General features: G+C 45.8%; 1 protein-coding gene across 35 annotated transcripts in view; it reads left to right on the top strand.

Moving 5' to 3' along the window:
* Positions 1-20346, top strand: part of KIAA1217 — a 711513-nt gene that overhangs the window by 543885 nt on the left and 147282 nt on the right. For 32 of the 35 annotated variants that reach the window (XM_070254925.1, XM_070254899.1, XM_070254896.1 and 29 more), the window contains one exon: positions 15090-15288. In XM_070254925.1, coding sequence (XP_070111026.1) covers positions 15090-15288 — 199 coding nt within the window. Of the gene's footprint in view, positions 1-1063; positions 1145-15089; positions 15289-20346 lie in introns of all 35 variants that reach the window. The other 3 variants (XM_070254894.1, XM_070254895.1, XM_014737039.3) reach the window with 1 other exon arrangement.

Here is a 20346-nt window from a genome sequence, read left to right as displayed (position 1 = left end):
CCAGGTTCAGTTCCTGAGCATGCACCTACACCACTCGTCAGCAACCATGCTGTGGCAGTGACCCACATACAAAATAGAGAAAGATTGGCAGTAGATGTTAGTTCAGGGTGAATCTTCTTCAGCAAATAATAATAATAATAATAATAATAATAATAATAATAATAAAGTCCAAAAATTAGTCGGTGGATCAAAAAGAATTGAAATATTTATTTATTTATTTATTTTTTTGAGGAAGATTAGCCCTCCTCTTTTTGCTAAGGAAGACTGGCCCTGACCTATCATCTGTGCCTATCTTCCTCTGCTTTATATGTGGGATGCCTGCCACAGCATGGCTTGTCAAGCAGTGCGTAGGTCTACACCCAGGATCTGAACTGGCGAATCCCAGGCTGCTAAAGTGGGACATGAGAACTTAACCAACTGCACCACCAGGCCAGCCCAGGAATTGAAGTATTTAAATACTGGCACAGTACGCATAGTAAACTGAAGGCATTCTCCAGGGTCAGCCAGGTTCAGGTGTCAGAGTTTCTTTCCTGAATTGTGATTCTGATCTTCTGTTCCTGTAAGTATACACATTGGGTCTAGTCATAAAAAACTCTTGTCATCCTATGTGGCAAAGCACAGACACAGAGCACTGTGTCACAGGCCTGTCTTTGGAGAGCAGCCCAAAGCAAGATGGCAGGCTGGGGCTTGCCACCAGACTGCATTCTGACTAAGGAAGGTATTTTCTTCTGGTTCCGGTAACTGCCCTGCAGCCTTGGGACAACCTCAGGACAATAGGCCAGTGTGACATATTCTCGGACAACAAGGTGAATTGAGATTCTCCTGTGGCAGGATATTTTGGGGAAAACTCGTTGCCAGGCGGGACTTGCTTTCAGCGTTTCTCTCTATAACATAAGGATGGAACTGCCACCATCCTTCCCTTCTTTGAGGGGAGGGGGTCACCTGTGCCACATTGTCATCATGAACGAATAGATGGTCCATTGGGTCCAGCTATTCTTTTTCTATTCATGTTTTCACCCTTTTTCTTTTCTATTTCTCTCTCTCTTTTTCTCCTGCCACACAGGCTTTGCAGTGCATGCTGATCTCTCTTCAGGCAGAACTTGACATTCAAAGGTACTTGATGAAAATTGAGTCATCCCAGCGAGTTAGTACTCTACCTTTTCTTTCTCTGCATTGGGTTGCTCCTCACCTCGTGCCTTTTTCTCAACCGCGTGTGACATTCTAATCAGTGTCAGCCACTAAACCAGATGGCCTGGACGTTTCCCTGTCTACCCCAAGCCCTGATTTAAACCTGGCAAAGCCAGACGCTTGCAGCCTTCTGAAACACGTGCATCGTTTTTAAACTGTGAGAGTTAATATTACACTGAGCACTAATTGCATGCTTGCTTCGAAATATTTCCTTGACTTCCCACAAATTGCGTTGTGGAATCCACAGTCATGAGGCAGTGAGTCAGAGGCCTCTGCTCCGTCGTCTGAGGAGTGGGGCTGTCTAACGGGAGACTCCGTCCTCGCCAGCTGACTCAGGGCAGAACAGTCGTGGAAGTAAAGTAGAAGCCTACATCATTCGAACAGTCTCAGAGCTCTGTGACTCCTCCTCCACTCAGTTACAGTAAACCCAATATCTGGTCCAGATCGTTTTCCTGGCATATATCTTAATACTAAAAATGATGGGAATGAACACGTTTATATAGAACTTACTATGCGCCAGGCACTGTTCTAAGCGCTTTACGAGTATTAACTTCTCTCAGCCACCTCATGAGGTAGGTGTACTGTGGTCTCATTTTAAAAATGAGGAAACTGAGGCACAGAGAAGTTAAGTAACCTGCCCAAGGCCACAGAGCTAGTAAGTAACAGACTTGGGACTGGACTCCAGGCAGCCTGGCCTCAGAGTCAGTTTTCCACATATTTTTTATTTGCCCGTAATTCTCAATGCCCTCTGGTTCTTAAGAGGTCAGGATAAACCTGGAAGGGAGTGGGGCGAGTTTCCAATCCCTTGGCTTAACTTTGGACACCTGTACCAACTGACCCTTTGGCACACACCTCTTGTGCTCTGACCATGGACTGTTTCTGTATCGTCTCCTGAGCATGCACAGGGCAGAACGTGTGGTCTTTTCTGTGAGGCCTGAACCATCCTGTGCTTCCGAAGCATCCAGCAACCTGGCTTTTGTACAAAGGTGACTTCTTTCCCATTCGGTCGGTCTTCAGTGACCACACTGACCTCTTGGCCTTTTCTTTCTTTATATTCAGTCTCTTTGATCTTTTTTTAAGAATAATAAGCTCAAATGGGAAAGCTCCTGCCCAAACAAATCGACACAGAGGTAAAAGTTGTATAGACATACTACAGAGAATCGCCGTCATGCCCTGCGCCATCTCAATTCTGCTGGGCTGGGCACCTTCAGTTTTCTCTAGGAGTTCTTAATTGTTTTCACATTCGTATAATTCATGCCAGATAGAGGCATCTTTATGATTGCCTTGCACACACACTGTGCACTAAATAGAAAGGCAGGAAGGGAAAAGAACGTCATGAGGAGTTCTTCCCTACAACTCGATACACTGCCATTAACTCTTCCTTTCTAATTTTGGAACAGAGATTTGACATGATGATGTGGGATTTTCCGTTATCAAAAGTACAGAGTCTGGGGTCCTCCTTACTATTCCTTTTTTCCTTATGTTTGAAACAAATAAATTCTCAGGCCTGACTTTTTTTTATTTTTTGGCATCTCAGCAAATAATGGGATATTTGAGAAATTTTTCAAGGTTCTTTTTAAGCATTTATACGCAAGTTACTGTGACAGTGGTGTTTTTTGGAGAAGGAAGGAGATGAAAGTTAGCGTTGGAAATAGAAGGTGTTCTTTCTCCCCTCTGGGAAGGGAGTAACTCTCAGAGCGGCTGTGGATGTCAAATTCTCTGTTTTGAAGTTGGAGGTGACCATTTACCAACTTCGGGCAAGGTGGACACAGTGAGGAGTGCAGTAGGGAGCCAAGCCCCCTAGAACCACCCTAAAGAGAATGGTTCTACCGAAAGGTCACTACACACTTCACGTCATTTACAGTTGACAAATTCCTGTGCACTTTTTCTCCTCACTACAACTATATCAAGTAGATATTCTGATTCTTTGATAAAAGTGAGAACTAAGGTTCACAGAGATTTCCTATGAGGTCACAGTGTCAGCGCATGGCAGGACTGGAGTCTGCATTGTGTAAGAATAGCCTGATAAAAAGAGTTAAGTCATGGGGCCAGCCCAGTGGTGTAGTGGTTAAATTCACACGCTCTGCTTTGGCAGCCTGGGGTTTGTGGGTTGGGATCCCAGGTGCAGACCTACACTCTGCTCATCAAGCCACGCTGTGGTGGCATCCCACATATAATATAGAGGGAGACTGGCCCAGATGGTAGCTCAGGGCTATCTTCTCACCAAAAAAAAAAAAAAGGAGAGTAAAATCCTCTCATTCTAAATCTTGTCTTCCTTCCATCTCTCCAAATGCTGGTATTCTTTCCTCTAGCAGGACTAGAAGAAAAGAGAAACTTGGGCCTGAAAAGCTAGTTGGAACTTTCACAAGGTGTTTTTTCATTTGAAAATCACTCCAGTGAAATTGGGATGGTGGTTGTGGGAAGCGGGGTGTAGGGAGGGTGCATGTTTTTGGAAATGTGAGTTTGAAAGTAACAGCAAACTCTACTCCTCCGATGTCTGGAGAGGGTCTGGCTACAAGCACCGGAGCCTTGGCGGCCTCGGGCCCCACAGTATCCTCTGTGACCCAGCTCTCTGTGGCGCCTTTGCTCTGGGGGGTGGGATGGATGTCCTCACATCTCCCACAATGCCTAGGGAGGGGGCCTCTGCTACCAGGAAGAGCCTCTTTGGTTTCACAACAATGCGGTTAAGCTCTGGGGACACCACCCCTGGCCTGGGGCCCCCACATCCTCTCCAGAAAGAACTGAAGTCTGGGCCACAGGGATGAGCTTAATCACGGCTTTTGTTCAGAGGTCGTCTAAGGTGCATATTTAGCGCTAAGTGTTGTGCTGGTTGTATTTTGCTTGAAATTTCAAAGCCTGCAAGCAGGTCCGTTTCCTTTCATCGCTGTAATAACAGCAGTCCTCACAGGGACACCTTTTCTTCTGAAGCTTTTAAGTGCATTCCTGGCTCTCTGAATTGCAAAGGCATCCGCTGCCTTGCTCCAGCCTCTCCCAGTGAGGACTGTGGGAGCCAAAGCCTGTGAAACTGTTGGTTTGTTTATAATGCTCATCTTCTTGTTTCAAAAATAAAGAGACTGATTGAGTCAAGGTAGCTTGCAATAAAGAGACATCTACCTGAAGGTGGATTAACTAAAAATCAAGCCGTGAAACCTCGTAGGAAGAGGAAACAAATCTACAAATATAGCTAACTATGATTGGCTTGAACATTAAATTTAACTTCGACCTTTCTGATATACAGGATATTTTATACACAGTCATGCACCCCATAACGACGTTTCAGTCAATGACGGACCGCGTTTACGACAGTGGTCCCATAAGATTAGTACCATACAGCCTACGTGTGTAGTAGGCTACACGATGGAGGTTTGTGTGAGGACACTCTGTGATGTTCGCATAACAAAATCACCTAACAATGTGTTTCTCCGAATGTGTCCCCGTCGTTAAGCGACACGCAACTGTACTCATTATAAGACAAAGTAGTACTTGTTACTCCTTTATGAAGCAAAATTATTTTCCTTGTTTTAAATTCTAAAGGAAACATTGTTTGTTCATGCTTTCGTAAAAGGGACATCAATCAATTGACATAATAGACAGGGTCAACAAGAAAACAGCAGTATTCTTAATCTGACCTTTTATTTTGTGTCAATTCCTTCAAGAGGAAAACACAACACTAAATAATACTTGCAGGAGCTGCAGTGTCTGAATTGGGTGAAGTGGGTGGGGGGCTAAGTTCCCGAGCTCCAGATTGGGAACTTGCTGATGTGTAACTTTCTGAGTTGATGGAAGGATGCGAAAGAGAGAGGGTGGCAGGCTAGGCCTTATCTTCTTTCAGTAGCCTTTATCTCATCCCGGCTTTGGAGGGAAGTCAGAGCAGCCAGTTCAAGGTGCTATTTCAGAAGCAAGTCTGTGTCATGTTACAGGTAGGACACCAGGTGGACAGGTGGCAGGTTGACATCTATTCCCAGAAGTGGAGAAGGCAGCCCTGCATGCTGACCTGGTGAGGGGCCCACCCTCTGTCTGCAGGCCAGCAGGCTTCAGCTGCTCCTCGAGGCACAGCCAAACCAGTTAAAGGAAAAAACAAGGACAACTGTAATTTTAACAGCCTTAAAATTAAGTTACTGTGATGGTATCAGAACTACAGATATGAGAGTCTGTCTCTTTAGAAGGTGAAGTGCATAATCTGCGTGTCCAAAATTATTTGATGACCTTTGCCTCTTCTTTCTTTTTTTTTTTTGTTGAGGACAGTTAGCCCTGAACTAACATCTGCTGCCAATCCTCCTCTTTTTGCTGAGGAAGATTGGCCCTGAGCTAACATCTGTGCCCATCTTCCTCTATTTTATATGTGGGACACCTGCCACAGCATGGTTTGATGAGCGGTGCGTAGGTCTGTACCCGGGATCTGAACCTGCGAACCCCAGGCCGCCGAAGCAGAGTGTGGGAACTTAACTGCTGTGCCACCAGGCCTGGCTTTTCTTTCTTAACTGTATCGTTTTTGGAATTGGAAGTCCATGCAATTCTGGATTCCTGCAAAATTTTGCATTGCATGAAAATGAAAATGGGTCTTCCTTCCTGTGTTTTCCTAAAATTTGTGTCCTCATTTCAGGGGCCGTGTATAAGGACAAATCTTTTTACCTGGTGTTTAATCATCTGGAATACACATGAGAAGACAGGAATGGGCATGAGTATTTTCAGGTCGCCATCAACAAGAATCTTTCTAGATTTTGTGAGAAAGTTTACCTTTCCCCTGATCCACTCTTTGAAAATATGTTTATTCAGTCATTTCCTGATTTGCGAACATAATATATTCTCATTTTGGAGAAATAAAGAAAAAAGCATGTCGCTCATAAATATCTCTTATAAAGAAAATCAGTGCTAGTATTTGAGTGTTGCCTCCATTTAAATTATGAAAAAAAATCCTTAAAAAATCTTGATTCTGATTACCTAGTATTCCATAGTATGACTACATTGTAATTTGTTAACTGGTCTTCTAAGTCGTTTCTAGATTTTGTTTATTCTATTAAAGGTGTAATAGGTACACATTTTGTCCCTGACATTCTAGTACAGGAAGTATCACTTTTTAAATTTTTGCAAATCTAATTAATCTGGCTTGTCTTCAGCAACTATTGAAAATTTTGTTCTCATTACTTGGGGGTCATTAAGAAATCCTAAGGGGTCTGGCCTGGTGGTGTTAAGCTCACGTGCTCCACTTCGGCGGCCCAGGGTTCGCCAGTTCGGATCCTGGGCACAGACCTACACACTGCTCATCAGGCTGTGCTGTGGCTGCGTCCCACATAGAAGACCTAGAAGGATTTACAACCAGGATATACAACTATGTACTAGGGCTTTGGCGGGGGGGGGAGGAGGAAGATTGGCAACAGAGGTTAGCTCAGGGCCAATCTTCTTTACCACCCCCCGCCTCCAAAAAAAAGAAATCCAAGGGAGTGTGTCTAGTCCATAGAACTGGGCAGGCCCTGTTGGTCTCCTAGGACTCAGCAAATGGCCTCCCATGCTGTCTGTTGCAGTGGGCTTGTGGGACTCTCTGCCAAGCCTCTCAAGCTTGGGCACCCAGTTTCAGCCGCTGTAAGCATGTCACACATCCTTCCTCCTTGGGGGGAAGAGGCCACTCCTTGTAAATGGAATCTGGGTGTCAACGATTCAAGAACACTGTCACCATCACCTCACCACCAACAAAACTAGCATCCTCTTCCTGGCCCTGGAAAACCATTCACCCCCTCTTCCTGCCCAGTTAGCAACATCCCTCCTCTCCCATTCTGGCGGCCACCTCCAGATTCATTTTCCAAATGCCTTTACCTTCTAAGGCCAATCTAGGGAGAAGGTCTTCAGGGTGGCCTCTATAGCATAAGGACACCGTTAACAGCCCTTCTCCCCAGGAAGACCTTAGAACACAAATGCTTGGCAGTTTTCCCAGAAAGTTGGGGTGATAGGAGAGATGTTCCATAATTTTTTTGTTTTTGTTGCTGACAACTATGAGGACAAGATAAATTAATAATATCTCAAAAGATTAATCTGACACGTGAACAACTCAAAACAGAGGATCTGTGTACTATACTGCTTCTTTACATAATGAGAAAGCATCCTTTTCTGCAAAGAGGTGTCCTTGTCATTTCTTCCTTGGCATCTGTAAGATGGGGCTTTGCATGGCAAGAGTGGGTTGGCAGAGGGGTCCCACTCAGCTCTCTCGGCTCATTGCAGTGCCTGCCTCACCGCATGTATGCTTGTGGCCATCTCTAGACAGGGAGGCAAGGGGCAGTGACTACTTGGCATCACCCCCTTGTCATCTTTCTGATCTGATAATGAAGTAATACACACAGTGAAGGAAAATGTGGAAACAAAAGACACGGTTGTACTTTGCTCAGCTGCTGAATCATCTGATTTTACACCAGACCAAACATCTCTCTGTTTGCACAGGTGAAAATCATGAAAAATGTCTGGGTACTCTTTGGGTGGAAAGAGGGAGGAAGGGGTTGAAATCGTACCCTTGAAGAAATAGGGAACAAACTGAGCTTATCAAGGATAATTCATCAAAATAAATCCCAGAGAAAATGCTTCGCCTTTGTCCAAGCTGGGGAAGGGAAATACTAATTTTCAGAGCTAAATGTAAGTCTCTATGAGGATCTCAGATATGCACAGTTGGAAATTGGCATTAGAATGGGGTTTGGTACATATACATCCTTCTCGCTGTAAAGCCCAGAAGTTCCTGGTTACCAGTAAACCTGGCATGTGTCCACAGACTGCTCACATGAAGTGCCCAGATACACACTGGACACTCAGTTGTGTGTCTGTATTACCAGCAGGACTTTTTAGAGCTTGCACCCAAGTTTTCTATTAAAAACAAAAGCTGATCTTCTCCTCTAAGTCTTTAGCATCAGGCCCACTCAAAAGTTTCGTAAGTGTTATAAAACTAAGTACAATCTCTCTTAAATTTGTATTGCACTTCTTACATAAATCTTCCATTTCTAGAACCACAGATGTGCTTAGTCTATTCCCCAGATTGGCCATCAGCCACAGAAGTTGTGAGAAGCAGCCAAAAAGCCATGTGGGGACCAGGGCCCACTGCTGCAGAAGCACACCTGGCTGATGGTCCTAGGACTCACCTGAGAATGGCAGGTGGCCGGCCCAAAGGGAGAGGATCTCGGTTGATGTGGCCACCTGGGATGGGTTTATTAAGGATGGGAGGTGGGATGGAAAGCGGGTATGCCTTAGGAGGGCTCTTTGTCTTTCTTCCCATCCGCAGACCCAAAGCCAGCATAGGTTTTAGACTTTGGAAACGAGGAGAATTGTGGTTCTAGAAAGGACTCTATAGGCAAATTTAGAAGCTTAAACCTTCCTAGTGACAATTTGCTAATTCTTCTGATGCTAGAGGATTGTGGAGCAGGAATGGTGGAGGAAACTAATGTCTCGGTATGGTCCCTTGTTTAATTTCTGATATCTTGCTCTTTGAATCTTTTGAACTGGAAAGTTTTCTTTGGTTGAAGTCAGAATTTTGACTGAAATTTTGAGTTAAAAGCTTCATGAGTGCAAGAAATGGGGTTGACGTGTCTGACTGTCATGATTAAATGAACCACGTCAATTAATGAGTACTTGGTTAATGAGTCATTCTGAACATATTTGCGTGCGGGAAGCTTTACTCTATTTCCAAATTCTCTGTGGCAGACTGGGCTTTAATTAGGATGAAGTAAGACTTCAGTAAGGCAACGTCGAGTTTTCTTTTCAAAATGTAACATAATCCGAGGCACAGTGTACACACTGGCTAACCAGACACCCCACCGTTCCCGACAGTTAGCGTATTACGAAAAGCTCCATTTGCAGGTTTTATTTTCTGGACCTGGGCATTTCAATTTAGGGCTTAAAAATGGGAATGAAGAAACATCATCAATGCCTCTAGCTCTACCTTTCTTTTCTCTTTGGCTTTAGTCTCCAAATACAACAGCATTGTAAAGAACGAGAATAAATTTGACCCCCTGGTACATCATCAGGCTCATGGTGAACATTTCAGCCAATACTTGTTCATGATGATAAAATGCAAGCACAGCAGTCTTTTAAAAATTAATGCTGTGCAACTATGTTGCATGCACTTGAGGATGTAAATGCAGAAAACTAGATCTTAGTTCTAACTAGCTACTTATTTCTATAGAGCAAGTGCTGTAGGGTCAATAATTTGAGGAAGTCTCAGTAAAGTTTTCTGGGTGACATGATTTTTTCTTCTTTATGTATATCTTAGGGTTATACAGTTTTAGTCCTGAAAGGATTAACTACCAACTAGTTCACCCTCTGGTCTTACGGATGAGAAGACTGTGACTTAGTGAGGTTGTATGTTGCCCAGTTTTTGGTAGAAGCTGACTAGCACCAGCATCTCCACACTCCTGGTTAAATGACCTTACCCCTGAGTGTCAGCTCTGGAATCCTGCAGGCTCGATCCCAGTTCCTTCACTTGCTAGAATTTTGGGCAAGCTGCTCCCATGATTTGTTTTCTCAATGGGAGCGAGAATGATGAAGTTGCATAAGGGTTAAACAGTGTCACCTAGCACAGTGCAGAGGCACTCAATTTGTTTGTCCCTTTCTCTCTTCTCTCACCTCTTCATTAGGAAGAGAATCCTTCTAGAGAGCTGGTCTGCACGTGTTGCAGATGAAGCAGAGGGGGGATCTGCAGGAAGCCTGTTACTCTAGTGTCTCTAGGTGATCAAAAGCCCTCTTTGAAGAAAAGAAGACCAGAAGGGACAAGTGAGGTTCAGATGGGCTTGTTACCCAGACTACCCCTTCCTGCACGACCCCAAAGGACTTCCCATTGGGCTTTAGGTTTGGGGGTCATGTGATGATTTGGAGAAACTTCCAGAAGGTTGTGATGGAAACAGAGAGAGATTGGTTGGTGTCATGGATCTCTGTGAAGCACCAAGGGAAATCCAGCCTTCCCCATCCTTGAGTCCTGCTCAGGTGGCTCAGAGAGCATCTCCACCATCCCCTGCTTCATGCATCTTCTCTAGTTAGGGGCACTTCTCCACTCAGCAACTTAGGGAAGAGGATCCAAACGCCACTCTGTAGACAATGCATGACCAAAAACAGGCTTCACCTGAGCCCAAAATGAGAACAATAACTCTCAACATAAAGACTTTTTTTTAAAAAAGATTTTATTTTTCCTTTTTCTCCCTAAAGCGCCCCAGTACATAGTTGTATATTTCCAGTTGTGGGTCCTTCTAGCTGTGGCATGCGGGACACCGCCCCAGCATGGCCTGTTGAGCAGTGCCCTGTCTGCACCCAGAACTCTAACCAGCGAAACCCCAGGCCGAGGAAGCGGAGTGCGAACTCAACCACTCGGCCATGGGGCCGGCCCCAACGTAAAGATTTTTTTATTAGGCCAAATCTGAAATTGTGCCAGTATCCTGCTTCCCTCTTTTTGGCATTAAAATATCTTTCCTTTCTCATGGTAATAATGATACCACAGAGAGTGATACTTTCAATAGAAAGGGCATTTTTGGATGCCTCAAACTTTGCAAAATAAAATCTTAACCCTATATTGTACCCTCCCCCATAATTTTTTTAAAGAAAATTTAATCTATGAAATAGAAAATAATGGAAACTAATGCTCTGGAGAGTTTCGCTTTCTCCATGGGTATTGCTAACATCATGAACCTGAGAGCCCATAGCAGCCTAGGCAGGGTTGCTGTTACAGTTGCTCTTTGTCAGTGATGGTTTACTTGCAAGGCGCAGAGTCAAAACTAGTTTAAGAACAAAAATGGAATTGATTGGAAGGAATTAATCAGAAGGGCCTCACAGTGTACTGGAATCAGGAACTGGGACGCCCAGGGGCACAGGTAGCTCTTTTCTTTATCTTTCGGGTTCTCCCATTGTGGCCTTGGGGATCTCTCGTCTCCGTTTTCCTATGCAGATCTGCTTCATCCTTTCTCTGTACTCTTCTCTATCTGTTTCACGTTCCCTGACCATTTCAGCCACAGCTTCATACAACCTCCCAGTTCAAGTTCTCAAAAGACACTGATTCATAGCTCCTCCATCCCAGGTCTGCATTTCCAGGGGTAAGAATATGATTGGTTCAGCCAAGATCAGGTGGCTACTGATTGGTCCAATCAACTGAGACTGGGCTGGGAGTGGGTTATCATACACTTTGTTGCTCAAACCAGTATACACTTGAGAGTGAAAAGGGGTTAGTCTTGCTAATTTCACCAGGACTGCAGGTGCAAAGCAGGACCATCCCAGGGAAGCTGTGATGTACACTCACCCTTGATATGGGACATGGGGCTTTGGGGGCTTATCCATGTGCGCAGAGAGGAATTGCTCAGAGAAGCGGGACATTGTTTAGGGGCCAGGAACTCTTTCAAAGATGGCTAAGTGTCAAGTCGAATAATAAAAGTAGAACTTCTCCACGTATTCAGTATTACTGGAGAAGCTTACAGGAGGCATGATCCCATCACGAGGTTGCCTGTAAAAAGAGATAACTTGGTACTCAGCTGCTTTTGGATGACGTTAGCTCAGTTGAGAGAGCAGAGAAAGACTTCAGGCTCCCATGCCTCAGATTGTGTGCAGGGGTCAGGGGAGAGACTCCTTTCGAGGCCGGCATTTGTCCCACCTTCTCCTCCTTGTCCCTGAGTGCACGAAGACCAGAGAACATGGGTGAGTGACTCAGCTCAGGGCATCATCCCATTGCTCTTCCTCATCCCTCCCTTAGCTCCCCCCCGACCCACCCTTCAATGTCAGCAGCTATTCCCCCAAACCCTTCTGCCCTGCGCTGTCACCCTGACACACCTCTTAGCTCTTCTTATCCAACGGTTACATGTATATTATCCTTGACCCCAAAATGCACCTTAAATGCATTATGAGTTCAAGAACCACCTTCAGCACTTCTAATCCCCAGAGCCTAGCACTGCTGAGTACTGAGTCTCTGTTCCAAAGGCTTTTTGACTTTTTTTTTCCATAGATCAAATCACAGGGTATCTGATATTAGTATCAGCAATTTCCATTGTCTTTTCTCTGCACTAAATGATGTCTCAGCAGCAAGCTGGCATCTGAGGGGAGGGTACCTTGTGAGGAGATTGTTAATATGAAATGATGGTTTGCAGTGAGAAAGCGAGTGACATAAAAACAAGAGGAGCTTATATTTAGAACTGAGTAGCTGTTATAGGAAGTTTAAAAACAAGATTTAGCCCTTACATCTTTATTTTTATATATACTACCACCACGGTGACCCTGAACAAGAAATAGAAATTTGATTTTGATTTTCTTCAAGGATTACTGCCTTTTGCAATGGAAAATGACAACTCATCAAATGGGTCATGTCTGCTGTAGGTTGCAAAGATGACCAAACAGCAGAGGTTTTAAATGTAGCCATGTTACTTTGAGTCATATTATTTCTCGGCTGTTTTGCTAAACTAAATGCGTCCTTTTTTTAAGTCAAGGATGAGGACATCTTAGCTTGATATTCTGCTGAACAGAGTAACCAGATTGCTACTTCCTTGAAGACTGTATGAATTTATGTAAATCTTGGTGAGCTGGGAAGCGATTTAGGGTTGATTTTTCTAGTGAAATAATATTCTTAAAGGGTGCCAATCTCTGTAACAGAAGCAGACTTTATGAAAAATAAATCTAGGGATAAACCACTTGGAGAGCTTGCACAGCAAAAGTAACCCGAAGAGAGAATTTAACTGTTAATGGGTGTCCTTTCTGGCCTTGATATTGGCATGTAATCTGAGCTGAGAGATTCCTGTGGAACACCCAGATTAGACACCTCCCCAATGCCACATCTGGCACTTAAGGGGGTACAGGGGACTATGTGCTGACTTTATTCCTCTTACCCCCTATGGAAAGGTCCTGAGAGGCAGAGCAAGGTGCAGTGTCTGGATAATGCAATAGTACTGCTGTCAAGAGGGATGTCCTTGTACTTCTAGCAAGAAAGAGAGGAAAGAAGCTAGTCATCCCACCCTCAAAGGCTCCCCCTAGAGGCTCAGGCACAGCTGGGGCATCATGTCTGAAAGAGCTCTGTAGCCGAAGCGGAGGCGGGGCTGGCTACATCATTTCCAGTGGACCTTGTTCCAAAAATGGTTAAGAATTTCAAGGCAGCCGTAGCCGAGCATGAAACTGAGCACGGAATCCTTTTAAGGGTGGGGCTGCACGGGCTGGACGCCCAGGAAGCTGCTCCTGCTTTGAGAGTTCAGTGCCTGGTGCTTCAAGATGCTCTGGCATCCTTAGGAAGACTTAAAGGAAATTAAGGAATGTAAACAAACCAAAAAAGTGGCTCCCAGGGACTGAGTTTATCCCACGACCTGCCCGTCGGCACCTTTGGCATCTTAGAGAAAATTCACCTGCCTGATTAATTCAGCTCAGTGTGCCTTCTGGAAGGTGCCTGGAATCACGTCATGCAAGGCCGGGGGCAGACAGAGGGAGAGGGGAAAGCTGAGATAATGCATTCATTCAGCCTAATCCCCCCAGTTTCGCTGACTCCCTTTCTCTGACCTTCCACAGTATAATCTATCTTCATACGATAGCTCAAGTGATCTTCTAAAAAATGCTTCTGATCCTGCCCCCTCCCTCCTTTCCCTGCCTAAAATACTTCCATGGCCTTCTGGTGCCTTAGAGCCAAATTGAGAATTCTCACCCTGACTCCCAGGCTGTGTGTGAGCTGGTCTTTGCCTGACTCCAGCCCCACGCAGCCTCCAGTGTTAGTCACTTCCTTCGACTTCAGGGACTTTGCACATGCTGTCCCCTCCACCTGGAATGCCTTTCTCTCTCTTCATCCCTACCCTCTGGTCGCTCCCTCCTCCCAGCTACCCTCTTCCTGAAGATCCCAGATTACGTGCTTTTCCAACTGTCCACCCGTGTACACCCCCTCGCCAATCTGGGCTACACACGCTCATTGCACTTTTAATCGGTCTTCAGTGTCTGTCCCCTGACTAGACTGTAAGCACCAGGAGGGCAGGATCACGTCTGTTTTGTGCATCGTTCTATCCCCAGGACCTAGCTTAGGTCCTAGAACATAGTAGATGCTCAATAGGTGTCTGTTGAAAGGATGAATGGATGTACCACACGGTTCATAATTATACACGATCTTGTATTACTTGCTGTCCTTCACTAATTTCACCAATTAGTTCTGCAACTCTTTGACATCAGCAACATGTTGTCTATTTTTCCAAATCTCCCACAATGCTCAACCAGTAGTCTATGTTCATGGAATGGTATTGACTAATAGATGATGAGCATTTACATATCCAATCCCCTGCTATTACAGTATAGATAACTAAGAGAGAAACCCAATGAGGTGGTGTGCTTGTGTGGGTAAGTTGTTATCGATACTTGCTGCTGATTGGCAAAGGAAGTAATGACCAAACCAGACATAATCTGACCCATGGGATTTCTGCCTCAAAAGAAAAAATTCAACTGTGATATAAATATCTCCCTCACAATTTTAGTTTACTGAATTTGGAGACAGTCTTGATAAAGCCTTTAAAGAACTGGATGTGTTTAGTGTACTCTGGCGTGAGTGCAGTGTCCACTTAGGGATATATAAATGCGCGCAGTTCCATCTGTTGCCATAACTGCTGTTAGAATTTGTCTAGCTCAAGGAATTGATTTGCCATCCTTCTTTCTTATAATGTGGCTTGTCCTCAACTCCTCGCGTGAAATCGCATTTGTACAGTAGATGTCCAGTGATAAAAATCTCAGTGGAATGCTCAGGGACAACATATCTTTTTCAATAACTTTCACAACCGATCCTGTGACCCACTGGGTCTTTAGTTCTCTACATCCAGTCCTTCTGATGGACTTCCTTCCCTGCCATATTGTTTTTCCAGATTGGCACACCTTGATGGCATTGAAAATATTTTTAGCATCATTAATAATAGTCTGTTTTCCCACTTTCTTTCAAATGCTTTTTGCAGACAAGAAGCCCCAAACTGTCTCACAGTCCCCAACCTCCCAATTTGGGCGACACGGTCGAGCATTTATCAGAGGCGTCTGTTGATTCCTTGGAAGCCATGTCTGAGGGAGACGCTCCAAGTCCTTTTTCCAGAGGCAGCCGGACTCGAGCCAGCCTTCCGGTGGTGAGGTCGACCAACCAGACGAAAGAAAGATCTCTAGGTAAGCTTCAGAAGGTAGTTTCCGATGCCCCTTTATTACCTCGTGTGTGTTTTTATAGTTGTTCTGTTAATTCGATCTTGATTTGTAATTAATGCAAGTACTCGGAAACTTCATTGATGTAACATCAAGCAGTGAGGATGCAGCTGGTCCAAGCTGTCTTAGGGGCTGGGCACGTTCAGAACTGGCAGGGGTGAGCCGCTCCAGCAAAAGGCTAGTAGTGCTTGCCTATGTTCCTGATATAGGGAATAATGAGGGACAGACCGCAAGAATGAGCCTCGTTTCTCAGGAACCTCCTCCGAAGTCCCAGAAGCCTGAGCAGTTGGGGTTTGAGCCCTATGATGTGGGTTCGCACCAGCCCCATGTCTGACAGTCTCGGGGAAGGATATGAATGGCTCCAGAAAAAAACAGGTGCAACGTGGCCAACACCCCCATGACAGGCAATGAAAGCCACAAACACGGGGCTGTTCTCCCCACCACACAAAAGGATGGAGGGGCTTGGCCCCTGTTAACATAGATTTTCCTTCTAACGAGCTTTTAAGAAAAGCAGGAGGATTCTTTCTGCCTTACCAGTTACCATTTGCTTTCTCATATGGGATATTCACTTTCTACCCTGCTCTGCTTTTTCTTTTTCTGGCCCTTTAATAAAATGTACAGGTCATGAGGGTTTTGACCTCTCTGCCCACTGGGCTGGTGCTTCATACCCTTAACCTGCCATCTCAAGGTTCCAACTCGGTACCTGTGTTTGCAGACAATTCAGGTTAGGGGCAGGAGAGGACAGGAACAGGGTCAACCCACAAAAGGCTTCAGGGTCTGGCCCCTGCAGAAGATGGCTCAGTTCTGCCTCCTAAAATGTAGCAGGTGCTTGCTTGAAGAAGAAAAGAGAAGAAAGATGTGGGGTGGAATCCTGATTTTGTTTCCTCAGAGCAGACTGGGTTCAGACATTGACCTAGCTGTCCTTAAAAAAACCCTATTATCATTTTCATGATCAATATTAATTTTTAACATGAAATGTGGTATACTTCGTCTTAGCTTAGTCCTCCAGGGTCCCTCATTTTACCAATAAAAGAAAAAAACACAGAAAAATAAGCTTTTTTTCCTTTTTTTTAAGGTCAATAGTTAATTAAATGGCAGAAGTGGGAATCTAGGCCTCCAGTTCCTATTGGCCCTGTTTTCAAATGAAGGCACAGGGACGCGTGGGGACGTGTACACCCACGGAGCATACTGGGCCAGTGTATAGGGAGCAGTGTCAAGATGACAGCTTCCCCACTATCCACAGCAGGCTGGGGCTTTCCATCTGGATTACCGAGTCCTGTGCTCTCTTAGCCCCATTCTGGCTTGAGGCATGAGTGCAGGAGCCAGCCAAGGAGTGGAATTTCTCCTTTGTGCTCTGCAGGAAATGAGTGAGGTTCAGGTCTCCGTAAAGATAGCCTGTGCTTTGAGAAAGAAAATGAAGATAAGAATAAACGCCTCTGCGCCTTCCCCCCTACCTGGAGACTATTGAGCCTGCTGGAGAATGGACCCTTTGTCTTGCAGGCAGGAATTTCCCCTGCAGCCAAGCGCGGTTGGCAGTGCACCGAGATACTGGCAGCGTTCAGGAAGCGAGCTCTGGGCACAGAGGCGGCAGCATCCGGTGGCATTCTTGCCCTAGGAATTGCTGAGGGTGGCTAGTGTTCTCTCAGGCGGTGGCTGCACTTCTGCAAAACGCTCGGTTTCACTCTGAGCACACCTTGCTGTGAAGTTCTGGCGAGTGCTGAGTCACAGCAGATTAAAAAATGCATCCGAGGTGCTTCTTCTTCCAGCTCCATGAGGGGCTTTTCGGTCTGTGATTTTCACAACTCCTGGATGGAAACAAAGGAACACTGGGAGAGGAAAGGAGAGAAACCAGAAGTTTGCCCAAGCGCGGGGAGCCCTGGTTCCAGAAAATCAGGCTGGCACTGGGCGCTGCCCTTGACCGCCTCCTTGTGGCCGATTTGGGAATGTCTGCCCGGTCGCACCAGGCCTTGGGGCGTGATGCAGTTAAGCTGCGATGGGAAATAAACAGGAAAGTGCGAGTCAGGGGGAATCTAAACACAATGTCCCTGCCAGAGCCTTGCTCAGTGTTCGGGAAAATCCCCGTATGCCTGTCTTTATTTCACACGCAGACCCGGGCTCCTGGGAAGAGCAGTGTCCCCAGAGAACCTGGGTCAGGAGCAGCCCTTGGTGGCAGGCAGAGAAGCGGAGCTCTGACTCCAGGGCTCAGAGGCTGCCAGGTTGGAGCCTGAGCTGTGACCTCCTGCAAATCCACTATTGGTGCCATCTGGAAGCTCCGGTTTTCTTTTAGGATCTGTACGTTGTCATTTTATCTTAATCCTCAGAATTTTAAGATCTCCTCTGAAACCTTGTTGATCCTGTCTTTATTTAAAATTTTGCTAGTTTGTTCATCGTGGATTTTGCATTTTAAAAAATATTATATTGAAATATTATTTAATCTTGATTACTGAGTTTTGGGGGGGGGCCCTTAAATTTTACACCCGAGGAGAATGCCTCACTCCCCTGACCCCAGTGGCTGCCCTGCGTGTCACCCCGGGAATGTCACATACCATCGGTGTGGCCTCCAGCCACAGAGCCCGGAATGAGGCCGGAGTGGGAAAGGTCAGAGCCCCAGCTACTCTTCTGCACATGCGCACTCTGTCCCTCAGGCCTCTCCCAGTTCGGCAGGGCTGAGGGGGAGACCGGGGCGCCCTGAGGGCGGAGCGCCCGCTGGACAGAATCCTCAATCCTCTCCTGCTCCCTGGAGGGGATGAAACTTCCCCTCGCTTCAGGCAGGCTGTGCTTGGAGATAAACCTGCCTGCTTAATCACTTTTCCACTTGACTAATTCCTCCTTTCTATTAGTTTTGCGTATTTGGGGGATGGGAGGAGCGCAGGGAGGCTGGGCATGGTGCATTTCGCAGAGGCTGTTAGAAGACACGGAGGACAGAGAAGGGAGGGCAGGAAGCCATCTTTTAGCACAGAGAAGCTAGCCATCGCTGGTGCCTGTGTAATATTCTCCCTTAGATGCTGTCCTGCGTGCGGGATGTAAGCTTCTTATTTGGGAGAGGCATTCTGAGACTGCAGGCAGGACCAAGTGACCGCAGAGCACAGCAGTCCTTTGTGATGTTGGGGGCCAACTAGCCCTTCTTGGAGGTTTACAAAGCAGAAAGGTAAAGAAAGGAGTTTGCTGGGCGGCTCTGATTTATAACATGACCAGGTCCCAAGGATTGCCCACCTCTGAATCTTCACTTCTGCAGAGCGATGGGCTCCCTGCCGGCTCCACCCTCCCGGAGCCCGCACGAAATTCTTCTCAGCGGAATTTATGCCGTTGCTCCTTCTCCGTCTCAGTGCAAATGGAGGCCATTGGGAGAAAGGAAATCTACAAAATAAAGTAAAAGCCGCTTTGCAGCAGAGTTTGGCTTTAGAAATAATTTCTGTGAAAAATTGCCCCACTAGGGCCAGCCCGGTGGCCGAGTTGTTAAGTTCTCACGCTCCACTTCCGCGGCCCAGGGTTTCGCTGGTTCAAATCCTGGGCCAGGACGTGGCACCTCTCATCAGGCCACACTGAGGCCACATCCCACGTGCTACAACTAGAAGGACCCACAACTAAAAATATACAACTATGTACCCTGGGGTATTTGGGAAGAAAAAGGAAGAATAAAAATCTTGAAAAAAAAATTGTCCCACTGATGTTAGGTCTGGGTCTTCATGATGGAGTCTTTTGCTTTTCATCATCGCTGTCTTATAAATGCTTGTCTGGAATGCGAATGTGGCCAGGGGCTGGTGTCTTGCTGCTGCGCGGCCAGCCTTGGGGAGAGGGTAGCCACAAGCTGTTCCCACCCTTCCGTGTGCCCTCAGGAATTTAAAAATAAAACTTATGTGAAAACAAGACCAGGGGCAGCAGCTTCCTTCTGGAGGCAGCCAGATGCCTTTGTTGACCGTGTTCTGAATGGTTGGCTTTAGAAGGGAGACCTCCCTTACCAGCCCAGCTGCCAGAGGTGCTGCCATTTCCGTAACAAATTTCCTCTTAAGTGTTCCCACTCAATAAGCAAGAATGATTTTAAATGGCTCAAGAGGATTTTAGGCTAATTGAGGGAGAACTTCCCAATGCATGTGAATTGATAAGTATCTATGTGGCTGTTCTTTTATTCCAAGGTGGTAACAATGATGGTGATCGTTCTGTAACAGGGATTTAAGGAAAGAAGGTTCATGGTTTCCAGAATCTTCCCTACGCATAAGAGTGGGTAGAAGGTTAGGGCAAAGGATTGAAGAAACCTCCATCCACCGAGTGGAAAGCCAAGAAGGTTTAGAGGCAAAGACTGGAAGACTCATATTAGATTGTCTGATTGTGGAGTAAAACCTTTCAGTGCTGCAGCTGGAGATATGGGGTTAAGTAACACCATTGAATAGTTAAGAAAGAAATACATTTCAGAAAAATGAAAAGCAGTATTGCTCTATAGAATAAGTGAAACATTTATGAAATCTGTTTTCCTAAGTACTAGTAGCCATTAAAACGTAATGTAAAAATTTACAGGAGAGAGTCTCGTAGTAGATCAATAGGTTGGGGCACATTCCTGACCTTTTTAGGGCTGTCAAAGAAAAGGTCAGAGTATTTTCTCTAGCACAGGCACCAAGTGGATGGAGTGGGTGCATATGGCAGCTGACAGGCATTGTCCACTCCAACCTCCTCCTAGGGTGCCTACACTTACTTCAGAGACTGGAAAGCAGACTCATTCTGGAATATCAAATGTGCTGGGTTCCACAAGGTAGGAACCAAAGCATTTGTGGAGGCTCCTGGGTTTTCTTTAGCATCATTTGCCAAGGTCTCAGGGCATCGTCTCTGCCTTGATAGCATCGAGAGTCGGGGTCTAAGGCATCCATCTTTCTAGTTCTGAGGGCACGGGTGTGCCCTGGCTCTGCGAGAGTACCTACCAGCAGCTTCCTGCTCCAGGCAGCCTGGGTCTGGAGTCACAGCTGGCCAGAGTGGCAGTAAGATTCCTCCTGGTCAAATGGGTGCGGTAGTATCCCAATTCTACAGTGAAAATTC

This window comes from Equus caballus, chromosome 29 (genome assembly GCF_041296265.1).
Source record: "Equus caballus isolate H_3958 breed thoroughbred chromosome 29, TB-T2T, whole genome shotgun sequence".
Classification (NCBI taxonomy): domain Eukaryota; kingdom Metazoa; phylum Chordata; class Mammalia; order Perissodactyla; family Equidae; genus Equus; species Equus caballus.
This window is presented reverse-complemented; position numbering and strand designations above follow the sequence as displayed.